At 40.5% G+C, this 26,354-nt stretch overlaps 2 protein-coding genes across 2 annotated transcripts; one reads left to right on the top strand and one right to left on the bottom strand.

The window, feature by feature from the left end:
- Window positions 1-615: 615 nt before the first annotated feature.
- Window positions 616-3,113, bottom strand: LOC129774308 (phosphatidylinositol-3-phosphatase SAC1). Its single transcript, XM_055778025.1, has 6 exons — window positions 2,918-3,113; window positions 2,750-2,841; window positions 2,237-2,683; window positions 1,443-2,173; window positions 1,113-1,382; window positions 616-1,042 (listed from the first exon to the last, which is right to left on the bottom strand). The coding sequence occupies exons 1-6, from the start codon at window positions 2,950-2,952 to the stop codon at window positions 842-844; spliced, it is 1,776 nt and encodes a 591-aa protein (XP_055634000.1). The 5' UTR covers window positions 2,953-3,113; the 3' UTR covers window positions 616-841.
- A 7,712-nt stretch (window positions 3,114-10,825) lies between these two features.
- Window positions 10,826-11,629, top strand: LOC129763079 (protein NATD1-like). The gene is made up of 2 exons (XM_055761836.1): window positions 10,826-11,117; window positions 11,182-11,629. The coding sequence occupies exons 1-2, from the start codon at window positions 10,875-10,877 to the stop codon at window positions 11,296-11,298; spliced, it is 360 nt and encodes a 119-aa protein (XP_055617811.1). The 5' UTR covers window positions 10,826-10,874; the 3' UTR covers window positions 11,299-11,629.
- The last annotated feature ends 14,725 nt before the right edge of the window (window positions 11,630-26,354 follow it).

Below are 26,354 nucleotides of genomic sequence, written 5' to 3'. Positions count from 1 at the left end.
TTCTTTGTGTGGACACCGACTGGACAACATCGTTGCTGGACGGGCTGGACGGCGAGGGATCGAGTGCCTTTCTCAAGGCAAGAGGGCGGAGGTGGTAGCGCTGGAGTAGAATAGAGTAGAATTTTCAAAGGGCCTTTCTCAAGGCTAGAGACGAATGAACTGCAAAAGTTTAAAGTCTCTATAATACAATACCTTCCTTCCTTCCTTTTCTGTTGATGTTCTGAGTATTTTTGGGAGCGTGCTAATAGATACGGAAACATTACTTGGATATTCAGTAAGTTCAGAGTTTCAGTGTCGCTCTAGACAACGAACAATTAACAGTACATGTTCATTCTGAGAGTTAATTTGGAAATTTGCGTAAATTGGCGTTCTTTTACTTCGCTAAACGCTCACTCAGTTTTATCAAATGTTTGTACCAAAGAGATTCATTCTTGAAGTTCTGGCTTGGCTTGGACACCACCCTTCTGATAAGTGTTTGTGACCCTTCTGGAAAAAAAGTACCGCTGGTCTAGTCATTTACCAATCCCCATTTATTAATGCGATCCAAATTATGGTTGTCATTCGCCATCCACGAGTAAACACCAGTGCATCGAGTGTGTGCCTCGAACCTACGAATTTATTCTTGTTGTGTTTTATTTAATTATCGTTTACAATTCTGATTGTGAATGTTACCTACATGGAACTGTAAATATCCAAAATATTTACAACATAAAACCGACTAACCACCGAAAAGGGAGGGACATTTTTTATGCACTTTCGAACCTTGTGACCTATAAAACATTAGAAAACCAACGAAGATACCAATGGGTAAGTGCTAAAACTGTTGTTTTCAGCAATATCGTCAAGGTTCCATTTTCGTCCGCGTTGGTAGCAGCTTAGGCCAGTCGACGAATTCTACGCCGTATTTGAGGATTCCAACACCGGTTAACCCCACCATAGAACCCCAGAACAGGATGAACAGCGAGTTCTCCGTGTTGTATTCCTGTGGATAAACGGCCGAAGTGAAGAACATGGCAAACGCGAATAGCAGGACCACTGGGAACTGAAATGAAAAGTGAGGAATAGTAATATTAAAGCATTCTTTTTTCAATTTTGATGTCAGTGCAACTCACTGTTCCATATTTCCAGCCCTTCTGGATGACCAGCGGGCACGACACGGTGAGACCCTCTCCATCCTGGACAACATAACTGCCCAGGAAGAGATCCAAAGCATCCTGTCGGAATCCATCATTGAAATTGTTCTTATAATACCGCGTCAGGGAGTTCATCCCATCCCGGAGCAGGCCCATCTTGGTTCGCTTCCCGGTGCGCGTGAAGTCCGTTTTCAGGGCGCCAGTTCCCGAGTACTGCGTCGATACCATGTCCGCGTTGTCTGCCCAAACCTGTGTAGATTTTCGGGTGATAAAACGTTCATTCAAATGAAAAATGTGTTTCATAATCACCCCCTTGAAAAGCCACTCGAACGTCGAATGTGGATCAATCTTCTGGCCACTAGTCAGCACACCAAGCTTAATCAAAGACTGCTCCAAGCTCCGCTTTGCTAGCATACTCTGCACGACATTCGTCCGGTCGAGACAATCGATGCAGTTGGTCCTGAAGACGCCATCCTGGGACGATAGCAGCGTTCCGTCGCGCCTCAAATGGAACACACTGAACTCATCCTGTTCGTGCGCCAACCGGGCGATCAGATTATGCAGTCGGTCGTATCGCATCTTCCGACACTCCGCGTGAAAGTCATACGACTCGTACCGCACATTCTGATTGCCTAACGTGGAAATCGTTGTAGCGAAAGCCTTCTCGAGAACATCCTCCGCCCCGCGATGATCGATCAGATTGACTAAAACCTGGCGCCCATAGTGAATCAGTTGGGTGTCCAAATGCTTTGAGCAGGCGATCAAGTGATCCCGGCCGGGCACCAACTCTGGGGGCGGTTTGTACTTGAGATTTGGAGTCTGCCTCCAAAACAGAGGAATGCTTCCACGCGTTTGCACAAAGGATATTTTATCACCCCGAACATCGATGATTTGCTCCGTTTCGACGTAGTTTGCCACGTTCCCGGTTTGATCTATGCCCCGGCAGAATAGACGCGTACCCGCCCGATACACCGATCGCCGTGAAATCAGAGTCCACTGGAAATTGTGTCCGTTGACCACAACATCATTCACCGATACAACTGAAAACGAGGAAAATATATTGCAAAATATCGATTACAACGGCCAATTTTAATTCTACTTACAGCCCAGTATGATCGGAAGACAGTACTGCCTCAGCTCCGGCCTGTGGAAATGTTTCAACAGAAACCCGTTCCACACGAACCTGGAATCCGCTCGCTCGTACAGTCCGGTTTGCATAAAATCTGGCGGCATCGAGTGTAGCCTCTGCAGCGTGTGTGTGATGTCGTACGTATAGGAAAAATAGTAATACGGTGTGTCCAGCACCTGCCTGATCATGCCCAAATAAACCCCATTTTGAACCTTTTGCGTTTCACTCAAATGCGTCAACGAGGGAACAAATGGAATGATATCGAAGCCTGCCAGCCTCCAAATCACTTGCGAATTGATAATCCCAACAAATATCCGATGGGTCACCACAATCAGGTGGAATCCACTTATCAGCTTGATCACCCCGAGGATGCCACATACTTTACGAATCTGAATTCCGTGGGGAAGCTGGTTTGTTTTCACTGGAACAATCAATCATCATTGGACAATATTATTTACATTCTCGGAAAATCATTGCCATCACTCACCTTGGAGGGAACAGTCTCTGCTGATTCGATCGATAATAAGCACTTCGTTCTTTCCGTTTGGTTCGATGTAGAATTTGTCGGCTGTGATGTAGCTGCAATCAAATCGTAAGAATATTAGCAAAATATGTTGTTCCATCCCACTGCAACATCTCAGCAAGATATACTTACAAATTCATATCATCGTGAATGTCCCAGAGCGTCATTTTCGTCGTTTCGTGTTTTTGCTCCTTTCTATACACTACACAAAACACGGAAAATCAGAAACTTAAAACGAGAATTTTGCCTTTTGCTATTCGATTGAACCACGAAAAATCGATGACGTGATTACGCGAATGGCAACAGAATGAAAACAAAAACGAGCTGTCATCGGGTCAGGGGTGGAAATTGCGAAAATGAGCGCAAGATCTCATTAAGCTGGTAACATAAACTAACCAATTTTTCAAAAAAAAGTCATGTAGAAAGAAATATCTAAACATATTGGATTAATTTATGATTTATTTTGTAAAAAAGCCTGAAACATTGAGTTATAATCTAGCAACAACCGAAACTACGGTCATGCTAAGAACATCAGCTTTGAAAATGTCCTATCTCGAATTTATGAGGTTCGCTTGAGCTCTATAAAATTACGAGGATAACCATTATCTCGAGGTGTGATGGGACAGAGAAATGAATCGCAAAGGGGACTCGAAAACACACTGTCTTCAACAAAGCTTGCGGAGTACCGGAGCGGCCTCCACAATAATCTGCTCTTGCTGTATTATTGCGAGCTCTGGCACAGCGAACTGTTGCATGAACATAAGTGCGTATTTCCGAGTCATCATGGCGTGATTCATTTGAAATTATGGAATAAATACGAGATAGCCCATCTCACTTCGGTTGTACGATAATAAGCCATAATCAGGGACTGAGGGTTTGAATATTGGTGCATCCGCCGTACTCGCCCGACTTTAGCCCAGCATGGTTGACTTGCTCAGGTCTATGGAATATGGAATTATGATCTAAGCAGGAATTGATAAACTTCGTCATGGAGCATTACTTTATGGTAGATATTTTGACGTAGGATTACGTCTTTCGGGAACATATTGGGGTATAAATTGAAAATCGAAAATCGAGCACATCGTGAAAATTGTCCAATTTCAAACGCTTATTGCTCAGTCATTTCATGATGGATGGATGAAATTTTTGCTTCAATCGATTTCGGCACTCCATAACAATTTTTTATATTGAATAAAATAATATATATCATGAAATTAACTATCGAATAATTGAAAATTCTCAACCCCTATACTAACGGACATACCCACTTCTGATTGATCGAAATTGACGACACTTATGACGGTTCCCTAACAGAGACATCAGAACCAAGCTGCCTGGGGGAAATCGACATTGCAAATACATGAAAGTAGGGGGAGCTTTTGTTCCCACCGAAATGTGTTCTTTAACAGAGACATCAAACCCAAGGTGCCCGGGGTAAATCGGCATTGCAAATATACGCAAGTCGAGGGCATTTTAATTTTGCAAGTAAGAAGAAATAAAATATAAATTTGTAACTTTAATATTGGTTGCTTCGTGAAATTTCATATAAAATGACTGATCATGTATTTTGAAAAATTTACCACAAGTGTAAGTGTAAAATTATATATGTTAGCAGTTGTGTTTAAAATTAATTGATATGGTTGGTGTTAAGTCAGACCGAACCATATGACATTTTTATGATTTCGAGAAAAACGAGCCTGAAGTTTGGTGTTCTAAAGGGTTTTCATAGAGCATTCAGAACAATTTCGAAACGTTATTTCTGCTGCATGCACGATTTTTCAAATCTGATACGACTAATATATAGGAAATTTCAGTTTTGCGACTTGGTCCCCTCTGACTTAACACCGAGCATATATGAAACGATTTATTTCAATTTTCATAAATAAATATCAAGGTATGTTCCCGCTCGAGAACGGGTCGTTCGGTTTAAGCTGTCTGTTTCGTTGTGTTCATTTTCACCCAAGAAAATTCCATACGGCGAGAAAAATTGGAAAAGTGAAGAAATATTCGAAAAAGTGATTTCCCATATGCTCTACATATAGTATTAGGTGTTGTTAGTCCAATTAAAATTCACATTGGGTTGAATAAACACTCAGAAAGTAAAAATTATAAAACAAAATTACGTTTTCCATTTCAAATATGTTTTCTCTATATTGAAGTATTATGTTTTTACTGATGATAAAAATTGATAATTGTGTTCGGTATTGGTAATTATCTTATAGTACATTGATGAGTTTTTTTTTCTTTATTTCATACACACATAACACAGGAGGCATCTCGTCTAGGGTCGAAGATGGCGGTTTTCATCATATCTCATTCCACTTCGGCATCTTCTATCTGATACGCACCATCCAATGACTGTTTACCATCCTTCTGTCATCATTACTGTCATCAAAACTCGGTAAACACTGGTGGAGTGAATAACCAATACCCAACAACCAAACAAAACCGCCCTTTTCAGGGCCACCAAATCATTATCAAATAGTTCAATGATATAATTCTTCAAACATATCCAAAATCAACAGATAGCCTAACTTTCTCTAACTATGTAAACAACTATTCTAGGTTTATTCTAAAGACGTGGTTAGACGCATTCTTCAAAATGAAAGAGAAAGAGCACCTTCTTCGAATGCAGAAGTAAATAGGAAAGGAAAGTACAAGTCCACACGTTGTTGATGCTCAACATGTGTTTACCAATCAAACGCACCACTTCGCTCGGTTCACGTCGGATTACGCAATCATAAATAATAAACAGACCCTTAACCCAGTTTGGAGCTTTGGGTGCCGTTATGACGCTTTATGATTGTATTGTCCGGCGCCCTCGTGGGAAATTTATTGCCTTAGGAGCACTGACTATTAGAAAGCAAAACTACGTGTGTGATTTTGAGTAATTATATTACAGTTTGACCGAAACAACAGTCGAAAAAGACTGGTTTCAACCCGTCTTCGTCTTGGTCACATTTTCTTTACTCAATTCTATTTAATGATCACAACAGAACAATTCTTATATTTAATTAATCATCCGTTCCCGTAAACCGTCTGTTGTCATCAAGGACTTAAGAGTCATTATCAATCGAAAAGAATCTCAAGAAACCAATTGCAATGCGTTTCTGAACGAAAAAAACTTCTTTGATGAAATTTAACTTAACTATGGGAGAAGCATGAATCGAAAAATTTAAAGTCTCCGTAAACAAAAATACGAAGAAGAAACACATACCTCAACCACGATTCATCAGCCAGCTAGCAACCGAACGGCTGCAGCAGCGGCAGCGAGACTTGAAAATGGTTTTAGTTTTCCGAATTGGCCTTTTTCGATGCCTAGCATGCGAATGAACTGAAATCATTTGGAGCCTCTATAATTCATAACCAAACCAACCAAACGCATATTTCATAGCGAACCTTTATTCTGTTCAACAAACGCACAATTCATTGCATAGACGTAGTCCTATATCAAAAAAGGGTCTTGGATATGCCGCTTCAATTATTTCAATAAACCATTCCACATCTGAATGAACGCAGCATAATATAACGGCAAAGTATAGGAAAAAAAAAACATTTAGTCCTGGGTCATGCGGAGTCAATAAAATTTATTTTTCAAGTGCATTTTGCTTGGAAAATAAATTTCTTGCACCTTTTTCCCCATGTTGTCTCTTTCCGCATGCTGTCGGATGTTTGTCCTATAAAACGAGCAAACGTTTTCGTGACAACGTAAGACTGCAATATATGGCTTCTCGTTAGAGTGTTTTACTGAGGCACATCAAACGAATGTTTGCTTACTTGGGAGGAGTGGTTTTTATAAATATTTGTTTTGGATCATTGATGAAAACTGGATAGTCTGTGAGTAAGTTCGGATTCTTCATGAATAAATGAATAAACGTGATTTCACTACCTGACTTACAAGAAGAGAGCAATACAAATTAATAGCGAGAGATAAATATGTGCTGTTTTATGAGCATAAACGAGAAATTTCTAGGACTCGTGAATGTATAATTTCTCTATTACCGAAGTATGCTGCGATTCACTAGAAGATGATTCTCTCACATATTAAGATAGCCAAACTCTTCTTCGTTACCGGATTAGGCTAGGCGCAAACTGAGAAGCGTATAGCGCTCGTAAGCGAACGCGAGACTACCAACACGACTCATACGTGCCACAAACGTAGCGTGGTGGAGCGCATATTGAGTCGCAGTTTGGTGTAAATGACATGCCACTCGCATACAATGACTGATTAACCCAGAGTTGCGCGATATATTTATTTACTAACACAATCACCCGACCAGTACAGCCATACAGTGTCAAACCCACGGCGCTATATGATTGTACACCAACACAACTACCACAACCGGCATGACCAGCACGAGAAACTGTGGTTCAGCCACAGCGTCGCGCGAGTCGTGTCTCACGAGCGCTCCACCATCTCGCGTCATCTGGCCAATTTGCGCCGTTCTATCCCAGCAAACATTAAATCCTATAACTTTGCACATGATAAGTCACATATAATTTCGTATCAAATCACAATCGCATAAAATATCAATCAAAATATCGATCATATATATCTAAATTCGCATAAAATGCAAAAACACGATTTTCCATGTCATCGATGGATTGAGTGGTAACGTTGTCGTATCAAATCGCATATCAGTCCAAAAAGCATCGCATATCGTTATATACGGCTTTATATGCGTACAAAATATGGCATATACGTATATCGCCTCCACTTTTGTGTGTATATGCTAGTTATCTGCATCATATATCATACAAATGTGTCTTGGTTGTATGTATATCGCCTCCAATTATAGCTATTCATACGACTTAATGTTTGCTGGGATCTGTTCCCAGCAAACATTAAATCGTATAATTTTGAACGTGCCAAGTCTTACAAGAAATCCGAATAAATCATAATCGCATATAATATCAATCAAAGTATGTATCGTGTATATTTGAAATCGCATAAAATGTAAAAACTCGATTTTATATACCATTATCAAATTAAGTCACATATCGGAATAATAAACATCAATTTTATGATGTACATTGTCGTAAAATATATTTAATCCGCATCATATGCGTATATTACGCTGATGCAGTTTGTGTGTCGTATAAGCGTATAATTTAAATCGATTCAGTACTGTAGAAAATCGTGTTGCATGCTGAAGAAAATCATGAAACAGTAAATCATATTAGATCCTAATAAAGGACATATTACATCATATTGAAATGTCAATGAAATGCTGACCCAGCAAACATTAAATCGCATAACAAGCGTATATATAACATCATATGCCCTAAAATTTGGTTGGCATATAATGCGCCTAACTGACATATGCATGCAAAAGTGGAGGCCATATACATACATGGCAAATGCTTACCGAATTTGTTTGGATGAATATGCAACTTTGACCGGCTATAATAGCGATTATGTTGGAATTGAATTGCGATCTAATATGAATATATTCATGAATTGTCAAAGCACCAAATACGACTTTTGCCATACTTATATACGATATATTACAGACATAGAAAAAAACTAATGGCGCAAAATATTTTCGTGAAACGTTTATTACAACCTCACGAATCGCCATTTTTACATATGAGTATTTATGTTCGTAGAAATAATAATTGTTTGATTGACTTGTGTTGGGAGTGGAATATGTTTAAAATGCCACAGAATGATGTTTGGTGAAAACTGCTCCTATGTGGGTTCGAACTCCGGTCGTCTGGATTATCATCCACCAGCTATCTCGCGCGGCTATCTGAAATTTAATTCAACGGTTAAACGGTTAAAACTTTCGAGTGCATCAGCATTTCAATGACATTTCAATATGATGTAATATGTTCTTTATTAGGATTTAATATGATTTACTATTTCATGATTTTCTTCAGCATGCAACACGATTTACTGCAGTACTGAATCGATTTAAATTATACGCTTATGCGACACACAAACTGCATCAGCGTAATATACGCATATAATGCGGATTAAATATATTTTACGACAATGTACATCATAAATCTGATGTTTGTTATACCGAATTGCGACTTAATTTGATAATGGTATATAAAATCGAGTTTTTGCATTTTATGCGATTTCAAATATACACGACACATACTTTGATTGATATTATATGCGATTATGATTTATTCGGATTTCTTGTAAGACTTGGCACGTGCAAAATTATACGATTTAATGTTTGCTGGGGATGCACTCGAAAGTTATAACCGCTGTTGAATTAAATTGCAGATAGCCGCGCGAGATAGCTGGTGGATGATAATCCAGACGACCGGAGTTCGAACCCATATCGGAGCAGTTTTCACCAAACATCAATCTGTGTCATTTTGAACATTCATATTCCACTCCCAACACAAGTCAATCAAACAATTATTTTTTCTACAAACATAAATACTCATATATAACAATGGCGATTCGTGAGGCTATAATAAACATTCCACGAAAATATTTTGCTCCATTTGTTTTTTTTCTATGTCTGTAATAAATCGTATATGAGTATGGCAAAAGTCGTATTTGGTGCTTTGACAATTCATGAATATATTCATATCAGATCGCATTTCAATTTCAACATAATCGCTATTAAATCCGGTCAAAGTTGCATATTCATTCAAACAAATTCGGTAAGCATTTGCCTTGTATGTATATGGCCTCCACTTTTGCATGCATATGCCAGTTAGGCGCATTATATGCCAACCAAATTTTAGGGCATATGATGTTATATATACGCTTGTTATGCGATTTAATGTTTGCTGGGTTTTCATTAGCCACAAAAACAGGCGCTATATCGCGCCAAGTTACTCGCGCTATATGCGTCTCAATTTGCGCCTTGCCTTAAGGCCCATTTATACGTTGCTAGTAGCTGACTTGACAATGAGCAGCTACTGACCCGGTGGACTCGCTTGACAATTGGTTGACTCGCCTTGTCCGTTCACATAGTGTGAGCTGCTGGCGAGAAACTAGATACTACGGCACGGGTTTACCTGGGATGCCAGGCGATTTTTCAAATGTCCATCAAATAGTCAGAAACAGCAATCAGGTCCGAATTTGTCAAATGATTGGTCCGAAATCGACTTCTTTATTGGTAGTTTTCATCTTAGGTTTTCAGTTGAATGTATCATTACACAATTTTATAGAGATTACAGAGCAGTGTTGAGAATAACACCTGAACAAGTGGAAAAACTGTTGAATTTAATTGCTCCACAAATACAACGCCAAGATACACTCATGAAGGATGCTGTACCTGCAAGAGTGATAATATAAATGACATTGATATGCCTTTCTTCTGGAATATTGTTCAGATTGTTGTCGATATTTTTTAGAATCTCGAAAGCATCCATAGCTAAGATAATTCCGGAAGTATGTGATGCTTTAAATGATAGTCTAGAAGACTTTTTAAAATTTTATTCACACGCGTCAAAAATTAAAATAATGAATGAAAATGTACTTTTTTAAATCGAATATGTATTCTGTTTCTTAGAACCTTACTTTTTTTCGCAAGTTGTGAGTGAATTTTGAATGAAAATTGTGCCTGATAATGATTCTATATTAGACATTCTCCAGAAAACTATCTCAAAAAGAAAGCGTGCCCCGCCAGCGTGCAAAACAGAATAACAATGATTTCGTTAAGAAACTATGAGGGTTTTATTTGTTTTTCCAATAATTTTCAAGTCTATAAATATCTTCGCATATTTTCAAATATCTTAAAAATAGAGACATTTCTTTACATTTGGCATCCCTGATTCGAACGCTAAATTCTGTTTTTGACGTTTTGAAGCATGCGAGTGCGAGTAAATTCAAAAAACTTTGAAGTAGCTCGCACGCCGGATCACACATGACAATAACTGGCATGATGTGTTCACACGGTGTGAGTAGCTGCACTGCAGTAACTGACTAGACCGACTCGTATGCTTGCTCGCACCGTCTGAACCCGGCTTTAGGCCGTGAGGTTTTTTTCGTTATGGAAATTAACACAAAGCTAGACATTTTGGTATTCGTGTGTAATTGCAATAAAACAACATTGGCATCACTGCTTCGATTGATGTTTACAAAATATATTTATCGTCGTTATCAATAGTGGTGATGCTGTCGAATGCTGCACTATCGAAAGCGCGTTATTTTACGCGTCTCTCGAAGGCGCAATTCTGCTCGAGTGTTTTAAAAATCCAGCATGACCCTGTGCGCTCCGAATTCAACGTATTTCTAAACGACCACAAGGCTTACTTGAGTTACACAATCGACGACAGAAACAAGCGGATCAGTTTGAACCACACGGAAGTCCCGGAAGTGTTTCGCGGCAAAGGAGTTGGAAAGAAACTGGTTGAGGTGGGTGCCTGTTCCAGTTCATGTACTCCATGTATGTTTATTTAACGAACGATACGTTTTACAGGCTGCTTTTGACCATGCGAGTCGTGAAGATATGCAAGTGAAGATTGTGTGCGAATTTGCTCAAGAATACTACGAGAGGAATGAGGCAAAATTAAAACATATTAGAAAAGAGGATTGAACAATTTAGTTTATGGAAATAAAACTGTATACTATTAGCTCACTGTACATTGTTTTATACCCTTATATTCCTTATCATTTTAAAATTTCGTTGTCTTCATCTAAGGCTGTGTTTGAAATCGTTTTAGAGATCATCAAAAGGGATCGAGTTCGTACTTATCACAACATATGTTTTCTGCAGGTAAAACCGGTGTGGCGCATTAACCCATTAACGACCAAGCCAGTGGCGTAGCGTGGCCGGGTGACACCTGGGGTGAGTTACTAGGGTGTCACACCTTCATAATACTTAGTTTTCTTTATCAAATGAAAAATCAAACTTATCTAAACAAGAATCGTATTTATTGTGATATTAGATAGGACGAACAAGAAATCACAATGTCTTCATGCGTTGGTCACAGGGACTGACAGTTACAAAATAATTAAATTAATAAAATATTGTTTATTTGTGGATGTCGAAATGTGACTCAAATCAAATTTATCAAATACATATCTTTGGGAGCTGAGATCGACATTAATATTGTACAAGTGCTTCCCGTGCGCTTTCGCTCCCTTGTTGTGTGTTAAATAGAATGCGCAGCAATAACGGTACGGGGCTTAACGTGTTAAACATGTCTGACCCTTCATTGACCGCAAATTTTAAATTAATTTAAACTCTGGTAAGCCTTTCTACAATATGCCGCAGAAACGTTTGAATTCACTGTAAGATTTTACATCGTTTCTTGGAAGTCCCAGTTCATGATGAACTATAACACATCCAATGCAATCTCATTAATTACAACAATAGAATTTATTTCAGCGATAGAGCAACAGAAATATTTCAAGTGTCTCCGGAGTCTTGGAATCTCTAGTAAAAGCTGTGTTTACGAAACTTCGTAGTTGTCAGATCGTCAAATCGATTCTTTCAGTTCACTGTTAGGTACTCATAACATGTGTCGAGCTTGAATTGTTTAAAAAAATTTGGGTTTTTCTTTGGACGATTTTGAACGTTCTTGTGTCCCGATGAAAATGATCAACGCACTACAACATTCCCTCCTCCATCGTTGGACCGGATCCGGAAGGTCTTTCGTCTGGTTTGCTCATATTATGAGGAATTCTCCTTCCAGTAGCAAATTTTTAATCGTTGGATTTTAATAAAACCTTCTTAATGACCATTTCGACTAGACTGTTCCTTTCAACAGGGGAAAAATTACCAGTGCATTGAGTCTGATCACAACATTACTCAGAGATGGTCCTTTGTTTTGCAAATTTTCTGCGCTAGATCTACTTCATGTAAAGGGTGTGTCACATCAAATTGCATCACGGAAAAAACGCTGTAGAAATTCGCCCAGTAGACCGATCCTTTTGAAAATTTTAGACAGTAAAATAAAAACTATTAAACAACTTTTGGCATTTTCTTTTTATTCATACTTTCGAGCCCAAGCCCGTATGCTCGAACCTTCCTCTTTACCCCGTCCATAAGGTTCTATACAACGTCAGGTTGTAGTTTTTTTGAACAGAAATCCATTTTCTCTTGAAGTCCGCCTTGTTGTGATTGCAACTACTGTGCCACCTATTTCTCGATACACCTTGGCTCTTCGTGCTGTCATGTTGGTATTGTTGGTTGAACGGGTGGCAGCCCTGTGTGAAGAGGAAGCAAAACGGTGGACAACACCATTTTTCATTCGTGTTTAATTATTCAAAGTGTGAACATCGTTCGAATAAAGATTATTTGTTTGTCGTGATTAGTTTAAACTTGTCCTTTCAATTCCGCTGGAAATAACAGTCCAATAGGTTATGGGCCCAGTTGATTGTGGAAAGGTTCAAGTTTTGCAGTTCTTCGTCGCGAAAAAGTGTTTATCGTGAGATTGCGTGTCAAGAGTGAACGTGTCCGTGCGGGTCGAAAACAAGATGGCGGAAACACACGTTTCAATTGAGAAGCTGAGTGACCAGAACTACACCATTTGGAAGTTTAAGATGCAGCTTCTGTTATCACGTGAGAAAGTGCTCAAAGTTGTGTCCGATCCAAAACCCGAGAACGCTGATGCTACGTGGTTTGCGAACGACGAGAAGGCGAGGGCGCTGATTGGTCTGGCACTGGACGATAGCCAGTTAATTCACGTGATGCAGACACATACGTCGAAGGAGATGTGGGATGCTCTCAAAGGTTACCATGAGCGGTCATCTCTTTCGAGCAAAATCCACATCGTGCGCCAGATGTTTGCTACCCGGTTGCCGGAGGCTGGTGACATTGGAGAACACCTGAAACAGCTTACGTCATTGCGGCTTCGTTTGATTGCACTTGGTGAAGAGATGAAGGATCCATCGTTTGTGGCCTTGATGCTATCCAGCTTGCCTAAATCGTATGACGGTTTGATAGTGGCACTGGAGAGTAGGCCTGATGTGGACCTTACGGTTGACTTCGTTAAAGGGAAACTTTTGGATGAAGGTCGACGTCGAGCACAAGATAGTGTGAAATCGGAGAAAGCATTGGTGTCCAGTGGTGCTAGTGACAATCGATTTAAAAGTGACAAGAAAAATGGCAAGAAAGAAAAAGTTTGTCATTACTGTGGGAAAGGAGGCCATTTTCGGCGGGACTGCAGAAAATTGATAGCGGACAGGAAAGAAAGGCCTGGTGAAAAGGCGAACGTGGCCGTAGAGGCTGAAGAAACAGTGGATCTGTGTTTGTTTGTTGGGAAAGCTGAAGACGCTGGGTTGTGGTATTTCGACTCAGGTGCTACTTCCCACATGACAAACGACGCGTCTCTCCTGAAGAACCTGGACAAATCGAAACAGACAGGAATCTCGCTGGCTGACGGTCAGTGCATTAAGTCACTTGGCGTAGGTAGCAGCAAACTTGTGTCCGTGAACGGAAAGGGTGGCCGGATGAACGTTTCGCTGGACAACGTGTACCACGTACCATCGCTAGCAACAAACCTGCTTTCTGTAAGTAGAATTACCGATTTGGGGTTTCAGGTTTTGTTTGAGAAGAACGAGTGCAGAGTCCTGAAAGGCGAAAATGTGCTTCTGGTAGGCCAACGTTAGGGCGGCCTATATCATCTGACGCAGTTTCAAGAGCAAGCCAAGTTAGCAGATTTTAATCACAGAGCTTCGTGTATACATCTGTGGCATCGTCGTCTTGGGCACCGTGATACGGAGGCATTGTTAAAGATTGTTCGGAACGATTTGGGACACGGTTTGAAAGTGGATCGATGCGACGTGAAATCTGTTTGCGGTCCCTGTTGTGAAGGCAAGTTGAGCCGTGAATCGTTTCCGAAAGTGTCATCGTCGAGGGCTACCGCCGTTGGGGATTTGGTGCACACCGATTTGGGAGGTCCGATGGAGGTGTCCACAGTGCGTGGTAGTCGATTCTTCATGACTATGGTGGATGATTACAGTCGCTATACAGTCATCTACCTGCTTCAAAAGAAGTCGGAGGCTGAAGATAAGATTCGAGAATATTGTGCACTGATGCATACCCAGTTTGGACGTTATCCGAAAGTAATACGATCGGATGGCGGTGGAGAGTTTGGCAGTCAGTCTCTCCTACAATATTTGACGGATCGTGGAATCGTGCACCAACGAACTGCACCGTATTCCCCACAGCAAAATGGGGTAGCTGAGCGCAAAAATCGGTACCTTGTTGAGATGATGCGGTGTTTGTTGGCAGATTCGCAAATGGATAAGCTGTTCTGGGGGGAGGCGATTTCGACTGCGAACTATCTGCAGAATCGCTTGCCTACATCTTCAGTGGAATCTACACCGTACGAGCTGTGGTATAGGAAGAAACCTTCGTACGGATATCTTCGTGTGTTTGGATCGGAAGCCTATGTGCATGTTCCAAAGGAGAAGCGTCGGAAGCTTGATAAAAAGGCCGATAAACTAGTGTTCGTTGGTTACGCCGAGGGGCAGAAGGCCTATCGCTTCGTGAACCTGGAAACGAAAGGAATAACTATAAGCAGAGACGCAAAGTTTTTGGAACAACGTGATGATGATATTTCCGAGAAGGAGCTTTCGAAGACAGGAGGAGTAGTAGTGGTGTCACTTGAGCCTACTCCATATCCAGATGAAGCAAACGCAGATGTAAGCGATGCCGGTACTAATAATTCTAATGGAAGTGAACCCGATCTTGATGAGTCGAATTACGATAGTGCGACCGATGATGAGCCGTCGTTTCGAGGTTTTCCCATGAATGGAACAGCTCGTAGATCGTCACGTCCGAGCAAGGGAATTGCGCCTGTCCGATTCATTGAGGAGGCATACGCAACGGGTACTATGCAAAGGGAAGTTGAACCCGGGAATCTGAAGGAAGCGTTAAGCTGTGAAGAAAATGCTAAATGGAGAGCAGCAATGTCGAGTGAGTTGAGATCTCACGCGGAAAATGGAACCTGGGAGTTGGTGGAATTACCTGCCGGACGGAAAGTAGTTGGTTGCCGCTGGGTCTTCAAATTGAAGCGGAACTCAGCTGGTCTGGTGATCAAACTTAAGGCGCGTCTGGTGGCTCAAGATTATTCGCAGAGATTTGGTGAAGATTATGACCAAGTTTTCGCTCCCGTTACAAGCCACACAACTCTTCGCGTGTTGCTTTCTGTGGCTGCCAAGAATAAAATGACACTCAAGCACTTCGACATAAAAACGGCCTACTTATATGGAGAGCTCGAGCAAGATTTGTTTATGCGGCAACCACCTGGATACGAGGTAAAAGGCAAGGAGCACTTGGTTTGTCGCTTGAAAAAGAGCATCTACGGGCTCAAACAGTCCGCGCGTGGCTGGAATCAAAAACTGCAAAGTGTTTTGGTGAATATGGGTTTCCAGCAGAGTAGTGCTGATCCGTGTCTGTACCAGAAGTTGGAAGATGGTAAGAGAGTTTTCCTGTTGGTGTACGTGGACGATATAGCTGTTGCTTGTGAAGATGAGAACAAAATCAACGCAGTGTACCAATCGTTGAAGAAGCATTTTGAGGTCACTGATCTGGGACATTTGAGTTATTTTCTTGGTCTAGAAATTGAACGACAGAACGGTGACTACAGTGTGAGCCTCGAAGGCTATATTGATAAACTGATAGACAAGTTTGGTTTGAAGGACGCAAAAGTTGCTAAGACGCCAATGGACGAAGGTTTTTTGAAAGTGGAAGATAGAAGCGCTGTTTTCAATGACGAAACCAAATACAGAAGTCTCGTTGGTGGTCTTCTGTATGCCGCGGTGTGTGCGAGACCGGACATAGCTGTTAGTACAGCGATACTTGGCCGTAAAGTGAGTGCTCCGACAGAGGCTTGTTGGGTTGCGGCAAAGCGAGTGGTTCGCTATTTGAAAGCAAAAAAGCATTGGAAATTAGTTTACAATGGAACTGGAGGTGGACTGATGGGCTTTGTTGACGCTGATTGGGCAAGCGACGCGATGACGAGGAAATCAACAACCGGATATGCGTTCTTCTATGCTGGTGCGGTTGTTTCATGGGCCAGTCGTAAACAGACGTGTGTTACTTTGTCTTCCATGGAGTCAGAGTATGTAGCTCTCAGCGAGGCTATGCAAGAGTTGATCTGGCTGCAAGGGTTAATGAAGGAGATGGGGGCACCCGTTGATGATCCCATAACGGTCATGGAAGACAACCAGAGCTGTATAAGTTTCGTGAACTCCGAAAAGATCAACCGTCGGTCTAAACACATTGAGACAAGAGAGCGTTTCGTTAAGCAGCTGTGTGAGCAGGGTCTCCTCAAGTTGGAGTACTGTCCAACTGAGCACATGGTAGCGGACGTGCTTACCAAGCCTTTGGGAACAACGAAGCAACGTAGGTTCTCAAGTATGTTGGGCCTGTCATCAAATGGTGGCACTAAACGTTGAGGAGGAGTGTTGTGATTGCAACTACTGTGCCACCTATTTCTCGATACACCTTGGCTCTTCGTGCTGTCATGTTGGTATTGTTGGTTGAACGGGTGGCAGCCCTGTGTGAAGAGGAAGCAAAACGGTGGACAACACCATTTTTCATTCGTGTTTAATTATTCAAAGTGTGAACATCGTTCGAATAAAGATTATTTGTTTGTCGTGATTAGTTTAAACTTGTCCTTTCAATTCCGCTGGAAATAACAGTCCAATACGCCTCCGATTTGACAACTTTTGGGTTCTTCCGGAGGCCTGCTTCATAATCGCCCAATATTTCTCTATTGGGCGAAGCTCCGGCGCGTTGGGCGGGTTCATTTCCTTTGGCACGAAGGTGACCCCGTTGGCTTCGTACCACTCCAACACGTCCTTTGAATAGTGGCACGAAGCGAGATCCGGCCAGAAGATGGTCGGGCCCTGGTGCTGCTTCAATAGTGGTAGTAAGCGCTTCTGTAGGCACTCCTTAAGGTAAACCTGCCCGTTTACCGTGCCGGTCATCACGAAGAGGGCGCTCCGCTTTCCGCAAGAGCAGATCGCTTGCCACACCATGTTCTTTTTGGCAAACTTGGATAGTTTCTGCTTGCGAATCTCCTCCGGAACGCTGAATTTGTCCTCTGCGGAGAAGAACAACAGGCCCGGCAGCTGACGAAACTCCGCTTTGACGTAGGTTTCGTCGTCCATTACCAGGCAATGCGGCTTCGTCAGCATTTCGGTGTACAGCTTCCGGGCTCGCGTCTTCCCCACCATGTTTTGCCTTTCGTCGCGGTTAGTAGCCTTCTGAACCTTGTATGTACGCAGGCCCTCCCGCTGCTTGGTCCGCTGGACGAATGAACTTGACAAATTCAGCTTATTGGTGACATCCCGGACCGAACTTCTCGGATCACGTCTAAACTGCTTAACTACGCGCTTGTGATCTTTTTCACTGACGGAGCATCCATTTTTGCCGTTCTTCACCTTCCGGTCGATGGTTAGGTTCTCGAAGTATCGTTTTAGTACTCTGCTGACCGTGGATTGGACGATTCCCAGCATCTTACCGATGTCCCGATGTGACAACTCCGGATTCTCGAAATGAGTGCATAGGATTAATTCACGACGCTCTTTTTCGTTCGACGACATTTTTCCAAATTTACGAAAAATTGACAGTGAAGCATGGCCAACGTGATCTATACACTTTTATCTGATTATAAGCGAAAGCTGAAGATATAATTCCTAAAAATTAAATTTCTACAGCGTTTTTTCCGTGATGCAATTTGATGTGACACACCCTTTAGTACAACGCATCAGGAGTACAGATAAAACAGAAGTATGAAATCATAAAATTCTGATAGAAAGAACCGTGCATTTGACCCAGTATTTGAGTCGCACAATACTCCAGTGGCTTAAATTTCACAGCATTATAATGAGCATCGAGTTTGTGATAATCTTTTAACAACACACCTGTGTGACTCAGAAACATTTCTCAGCGTTCAGTTGAAACTGCGAAAAATAAGTAAACAGATTAAACAGCTCTAAAAATGTCACATACTGTAGAGTCTTAGCAAAATCATGCTATCCTCATAAGCCCAAAAAGTTGTCTACAAACCCTATGGATACGGTCTTTTTTTTATGTTCGACACTCAAATAATCAAGACAAGTTTATTCAATCCTCCGTTCATCCGAGTTACCTTTTCCGTGATATAAAAAATTATAACGGGAACACTTAGTGAACTGCCCAAATGTGTGCGAAATTATATTCTACCCCTTGGGTGCTTTCACAAGCAAACTCTTTTGCATGTCCGTTCATCACGACAGTAAAAGAAAAAAACAGACAAAGGTTGGCCAGCCGACGCATCATGTATCATAGGGGAACCGCGGGTAAGACGGACAGTGGGGGTATGATGGACAGGTGGTTGATTTGTATAGTTGCATTATGAATTTCGAATATCTGTCGATGGGAACCCCTTCTACGTGCTATTCTAGAATATTTAATCCATCCTATGACAATAAATATTAATCAAAAGTGAAATAGGGAAACAAAAACCGAAAATCATACATGATTCCGCGTGTGGATGTAATTTTTGCGGCTACGATATTAAGCATTTTGAGTGATTTAATTGCAAAATTGAATTCGCTGATATATTTCGGTTTGTGAGTTGAAAGAGAAGCGATATTAGGTATGTACGGAAAAGTAAATTCTTTCGTAAGTGGTAAATTTCAATTATTGAAATAATTGCACTGTGGGGTTGAAATGGACAGTCACATCCATAATCACATCCAATGCATGATGGAAAGTGAAGGGAATAATATTGAACTCTCTTTCATATTGCTTTCTCTTTTTGTTCTATTTTAGCTACTGGACGCACAAACACAGAGAGAGAGCGAAATTATTCCTCTCGCGAGCGATAAACTTCTACGCTTCGTATATTATTGACCTGTCCATATTTCCCCCACTACGATAAAAATGTTCTACTTTTCGGCTTGTTTTAATTTCAGTAAAAAACATGGAAAAACACATTTTTATAAAAAAATTGGCCAATTATTTCGAAAACCAGTATATTGAACTGTAATAAACTGCTTTTAAGTTTTGGAAAACATGAGTATTTAAAAATACAATTGAAGTTTTCCTTAACATGTCCGTCTTACCCCCATATCCCCTACATCAACCGCAGACCAATCGAGACTGGAATGAAATTTCAAGAAGCTATCGCTATTTATAGTGATTTAAATAGTTTGCTTTCAAAGCAGTTTTAAGCTATTGAAACAAGTTTTTATGACCAATAAGTAAAAAAAACATCTCTCGTAGATCTTTTTTCTTTCGAATAATGTTATTTTCCACTTCGTTCATCCGGTAGAGAGACATTAATTCGAGAATTTACACCCTAGTACAGACATGAAAGATGTAGTATGACGAAATAATGAACATAAAAAACCGAGAAAGATTCTATAACATGGACTGTTCCATAGTGACTTGTTTTGTTAGATAATACCATAAGTAATAACCGGTTACCTCCATTCAAATAATGATTTTGAATGAAATTGATTTTTTGACGCCAAAACCTTACCATATGCTTTCCAAAGCCATGAAAAATTATCAAAGTTGCTGTTCGATTTCTCGGAAACTTGGCCTAAAATTGGTTAATTTTTTTAAACTTGTAGATTTGATCAAACAAATTAGAAGCTTAAATACGTTTTTCTTTAATATTTTATGAGGCAAAAAGTTTTAATACAGGAAATGTAAAGTAGAAGCTGCACAACCGAGCGTCTGTACTACAGGTTAGAGGCGTCTCAAACAGCGACGGTAAGCTTTGCAGCTTCCCGAGGACTGGTAGTTCAAAGTACCTTCTTCCCCCGCAAGGACATCCATAAAGTCACATGAAAATCACGTGACCAACGAACGGCAAATGAAATTCATCAGGTTCTCGTCGACAAACGTGGAATAAGGCGCAACATCTCTTGAAGAGGGTTGGTGAAGAATCCGCACACCCATCAGAGAATCCGCAACGAATACACTAGGAGTGGAGGAACCAATCGCCAGAAACGCCTGGTATGATGAGGTGGAGGAGAAAAATCGTACTTGGGTACCTGAGGGCCCGGAGGGGGGTGATCTTGAGCAAACACAGACGGGCTAGGAACGACATGAACACGATTTTGAGACGAAAGAAGCGCCAACAGGAGGTTCATGATCATGGACAGCTGGAAGAGCTGTTCAATGAAACGCGGAAGTTCTACGAGAAGGTAACTCGATCCCGCAGAGGCTATATGCCGCAAGCCGACATAAGCACGGATGTAGAAGGAAACCTGATCACGAACGAAAGTGAAGTGATCGCAATGTGGAAACAGTACTTCGACGAGCACCTGAATGGAGATGCGAAAGCAGAGTGTGAACTGACCCGGGTGAGCCAGCAGCAGACAACGGGGTACTAGCCCCCGATCTCCATGAGATACAGCGTGAGATTGGTAGGCTTAAAATAACAAAGCCACCGGTGAAGACGGTCTACATGTAGAGCTCTATAAACATGCTAGAGAAACGCTTGCTAGAGCACTGCACTGGGTTATTTCCAAGATCTGGGAGAAAGAAAAATCACCGGAAGAGTGGATGGAAGAAGTCGTCTGTTCTATCTACAAGAAAGGCGACAAGCTGGAATGCTGCAACTACCGTGGCATTATGCTCATAAACGCCACATACAAAGTATTCTCCCATATTCTATCCCAACGTCTATCACCTTTAACGAGGGGGTTCGTGGGTCAATAGGAGGTGGGCTTTATTGGATCCCGCGGTACCACGGACCAAATCTTTTTAATCCGACAGATTCTACAACATGGCCACGCAGCACGTTTTCATTTTCTTCAGCACAGCATACGACATAATCTACTGAGAACAGCTATGGCAAGTAATGCACGAACTTCAAACAAACAATCATTAGCTGTTATTAAACTAGTCCGTTGAATGGTTGAAGAAAAGAATTGAGTGCTCAATATTTTTTTAAACATTATTTTGTTGATCTCCAAAAACTTAAAACATACGTCTTTTGTGTTCAAGTGCCGCTGGTAAGACTAAGTGATCCATTACATTTCGTATTACATAAAATTCCATATTCACAAAAAATATACTTTTGAAAGAATAAAAACTATATCTAATTTTGACTGAAATATTCTACACACGCTCTCTTAAATCTCACTGCTGAATCTATTAATTGGATATAAGACGGTAACTCATTCCATATACTAACACCTCTTACAAATAATGAGCTTCCATAATGCGATGTACTGTAACGGGGGATTAAACATTTTCTACCTCGCTGGCTTTTCATAGGCATCAGTTTTGTATACAGGTATAGAGGAGTTCGACTAGATACTAATTCATGTAATAGGATAACCGATCGCATTTTAGAAAATTTATCTAATCTTGAACCTATTAAAAAGTGCTGCAAGTGAGTCACGCTTGCAAACCGATTTAAATTGAAAACAAAACGTATGCAACAATTTAATGCAACCCTTAGTCGGTTTATGACGTTTGCTGGGGCTTGCATTAGTACAAAATCAGGGAATAAAAATGCGGGTAGATTAGAGTTTTGAAAAGCATCTGTTTAGTCCGAGAACTAAGAGAGACTTGTTTTCCATCTAAGAGTTCTCAAAGACGCGTAGATTTTTCCACATTGTTTTAATACAAAGGCATCCGATTCAAAATTACTGTGAATTGTCACTCCTAGACTCACGACTTCATTTGAGAATAAAATTCTACTATTATGAAGCGAGATGTTAAGTTCACTGAAAACATTTCTGCTTCGAGAAACGAATATTGCTTGCGTTTTCTGTGCATTTAGAATAAAGAATCAATAAGACGATATGCCAGACTATATGTTGTATGAAAGCTTATTCAGACTAAATTGAAGCTTTTGTAATACACCAGTGAAAAGTTTTAAGGTTGCTTCTTATCTTATCTTCTTTGTATTTAAGAGGCTTTAAACTTTGCAGTTCATTCGCCTCTACAGGTTGCTTTATTTGTTCAACAACTCTTGAAAAAGCTGAACAGACGCAATTTGAGTCTGAAATATATCTTTTATTCGATTATTTACACTCTGCTCTACCTGGACGAACCGAACATTAGCTGTAATAAAATCAATCAGTTTAATAATCGTTGAACAATAGTATTTAGTGCTCAATAAGACAATATGCTGAGCTATACGTTGAATAAAAGCTTATTTATACCAAATTGAAGCTTTTGTTCAACCATCGATGTTTACCGTATGCCAGAGAAACGATTTGAAAACGTTTATTCAACTGCAGCTTTTGTACAACACATGACGGACTACGAAAATGAGTATTTGCTGTCAGTGTTTTGAAGCTTACGTTCGACTACTTGGCATTATATTTTTAAGTGTTCTAATGGAGTAAATGGTTTGATGGAGGATCATCGATGCAAAGGTCGTAAGTTTTCAAAAATCTATCAGAAACTGAAGTTTATCTAGCAGCTGTGAATGACTCTAACAAGTGTCCGTCAAGGTTCTAAAAAACTAATTCTATTTATAGAAATTTGGTAGAAAATAACTCAGGCAGACAAAGATCATTTGCGATATCGCAGTCTAAGTAGAGTTAATCAAATCAGAACATGGTCGAATAGACGTTTTTACCACACTTTGGGGTTTGATAAACGTTTTCTATTTGACTTTAAACTGCATTTAACGAACAATATTGACTATAGCTTAATAATTTCTCCTAATTTACTTGAACAATGCTCGAATAGAAGTTTTGATGACAATTAGTTCAGACTTTATAAAGCATAAAGCTGAATAAACTTTTGCATGACAAAAACATTGATAAAATTACAGAAAAATAATTATATATCACACCTGTTTTCGCACTCAATGCAAAACATCCAATTGAAACCTTTTGTTTATCCAATTGCCGGTCCAGTTAGCAAGCGAATGTAGATAACTGGGCTTCCTTTCTCGCCCAGTTACCGAACGAATACCGAATATTCAAAATTTTTGTTAGTTTTTTACTATGGATATGTAATTGTAGATCAATTTCATTGTACTCAAGTGAAAAAGAAGGCTCTATTCTATTCAAACATCAAATGACTTAGGTGAAACAATACCATTTTGAGAGATGAGTCACTACTTAATGGCCAACAAAGCTAAAGTGTTCGACAAAACAAAACAATTTGATACAAAACGGTACGTTCTTCTTTACCATTATTCGAAGAAAAAAGTTATAATACAGATCTGGGAATTCGGAAATCCTTCAATTTTTCTTTATAATCGATTGGTTATTCTGTTTGCTGAACCATCCTTTAGTGGATGAGATTTAGGAGCCAAAAATTGTCAGGAAACGAAAATAAGCTTGATGTTTAGTGAAATGCAACATTATGTGTTTTTTGAAGTAGAACTACGTCTTTCATTAAGGGTGTCAAATCAGAAAACAGGTCACGTTATTATGAAATAAAGTTAACGTTAATAACTATTTTTGCCGCGAACGGATTTTGGCGATTTACATACTAAACTAAACTGACCAGACGTCCCGCATTTCAGCAAAATGTCCCGCGAAACGTCCCAAATTTGGCAGAAGAAACGAAAATGTCCCGCGATATCAATATATTTCAAAATCACAATTTGATCATGTTGATTTTCTAAATGGATGACCCACAAAAAAAACTTTTATTTGACAGACTGTTCAAGAGATCTTCCAATGCATCCAAAGATTAATACGTTGAGCTGGTTTCATCGCACCGACAGTGGACTTTTTGTTTAGAAAGTCTCAAATGGAAACGACAGCAACAAAATTAGAAAATGATTTTTATAAAAGTCCCCTATTGATCCGCAGGGACCAACGTGAGTCAGACGAAAAGTTCATCTTTGGTTCCCTAGCTCGGTCAGGGCTTAACGTGTTGAATAAGCCGGAATAACTAGTGTATACGGGACAGGAAGAGACAGGGTTGTTTGATGAAGTATCGTAAATGAAACGCTTGGCGGCCTTACGGAAGTTGGCTGGAACCTCGGCCGATGAGAAGATGTATGTTAGCGTGTTCTTTTACCTTTTCGTGGCTTTGGTGGTCGGCTGTCTCTCCATTTTGGCCATTCGCCCAAAAGTTTTCTATCGGTCGCAGCTAGGGGATGTTGGGAAGGTTGGCGTTTTATCTCCAGCCGATCCATCCTCCAGTGATCTTTTGGCATAATGGGCTGATCCCAGGTTCGACCACATCACCTTCGCAACTTCCGGCAAGCACTTCGTACTGTATATCTCCCAGTTTACCATATGACTCGAAAGAAGAGCGGCTTGGACATTCCCTTCTCGTTTGTCAGAGAATGACCTTCTTGGAGAACTTGATGTGGGTGATATATTCGTCGCCACCATTTATCTGGGGAACGTAAAGTATCCGGTCCCTTGCACTCGTTGAATTCTATTATTAAACACGTGTCGTCTTCCATTATGAGCACGAAAAGAAGTTTTTCACTTCTTTCGCCGGAAAGAAGTTTTTTACCAGCACCTGTAACTACTCCTTCTGGGTGATTGACTGCTGCTCAAATACGGTCAGTCTCGTCTGACGCTTCCGTATAAAAATGTCCATTTTGACCAGATTCTTCTCCACCGTTTGACCGGTTGCTTGGATCTCCCGGCATAAGGAGTGGCAAAGAGATGATATTGTAAATACCAGATCGGCTATATCTGGCGGACACAAAGTGCCTCAGGATGTCCAACTCCTTCGCTGTGGGGTGGAGCTTGCAGTATGGAAAAATCATCAAGTTGCTTGACAGTGCTTCTGCTGCAAATCAACATCCTTGAAACATTTTTGTTGTAGACTTAATAAACGTGAGATTTGAAGAAAATTTGTTTCTATAAATTATCTTTTGTAGTTTATTTTCATCGCCATCCATTTTTTTAATGCATTTAGTGTTAACGCAATGTCCTTGAAAAAAGGTAATGAAGATGGTCGAATTTCGAGCGACATAGCATGCGCTGCCATAACTATTTCGCAAATAGTGACGTCAGTCGTTGTGTTTCCCTTTGATTGCCCACCGCATCCATGTAAAAATGCCATTTTCAGGAAGTAATTTATCAATTAAAAACGTACATTTTTTTAGAGTTCCCGCTGAATATAAGGCTCATGTGATAACGTGCAGTGAATATTTGTGAAATGACGTCGAAAAATACGGATAAAATGTGCCAGTTTTAACTCCCTCACGCTCATACAAACAAACGAAGTTTCATTATTTTAACGTTATGAAGTTGATGTTTCGAAGGCTCTCAGTGTCGGTGTGTATGTTGTGAGACAATAAAGGGTGTGTCACATCAAATTGCATCACGGAAAAAACGCTGTAGAAATTTAATTTTTAGGAATTATATCTTCAGCTTTCGCTTATAATCAGATAAGAGTGTATAGATGACGTTGGCCATGCTTCACTGTCAATTTTTCGTAAATTTGGAAAAATGTCGTCGAATGAAAAATATCGTCGTGAATTAATCCTGCGCACTCATTTCGAGAATCCGGAGTTGTCACATCGGGACATCGGTAAGATGCTGGAAATCGTCCAATCCACGGTCAGCAGAGTACTAAAACGATACTTCGAGAACCTAACCATCGACCGGAAGGTGAAGAACGGCAAAAATGGATGCTCCGTCAGTGAAAAAGATCACAAGCGCGTAGTTAAGCAGTTTAGACGTGATCCGAGAAGTTTGGTCCGGGATGTCGCCAATAAGCTGAATTTATCAAGTTCATTCGTCCAG

Source organism: Toxorhynchites rutilus, chromosome 1 (assembly GCF_029784135.1).
Source record: "Toxorhynchites rutilus septentrionalis strain SRP chromosome 1, ASM2978413v1, whole genome shotgun sequence".
Lineage (NCBI taxonomy): Eukaryota > Metazoa > Arthropoda > Insecta > Diptera > Culicidae > Toxorhynchites > Toxorhynchites rutilus.
The sequence above is the reverse complement of the archived record's forward strand: the minus strand, read 5'-3'. Positions and strand labels throughout refer to the sequence as shown.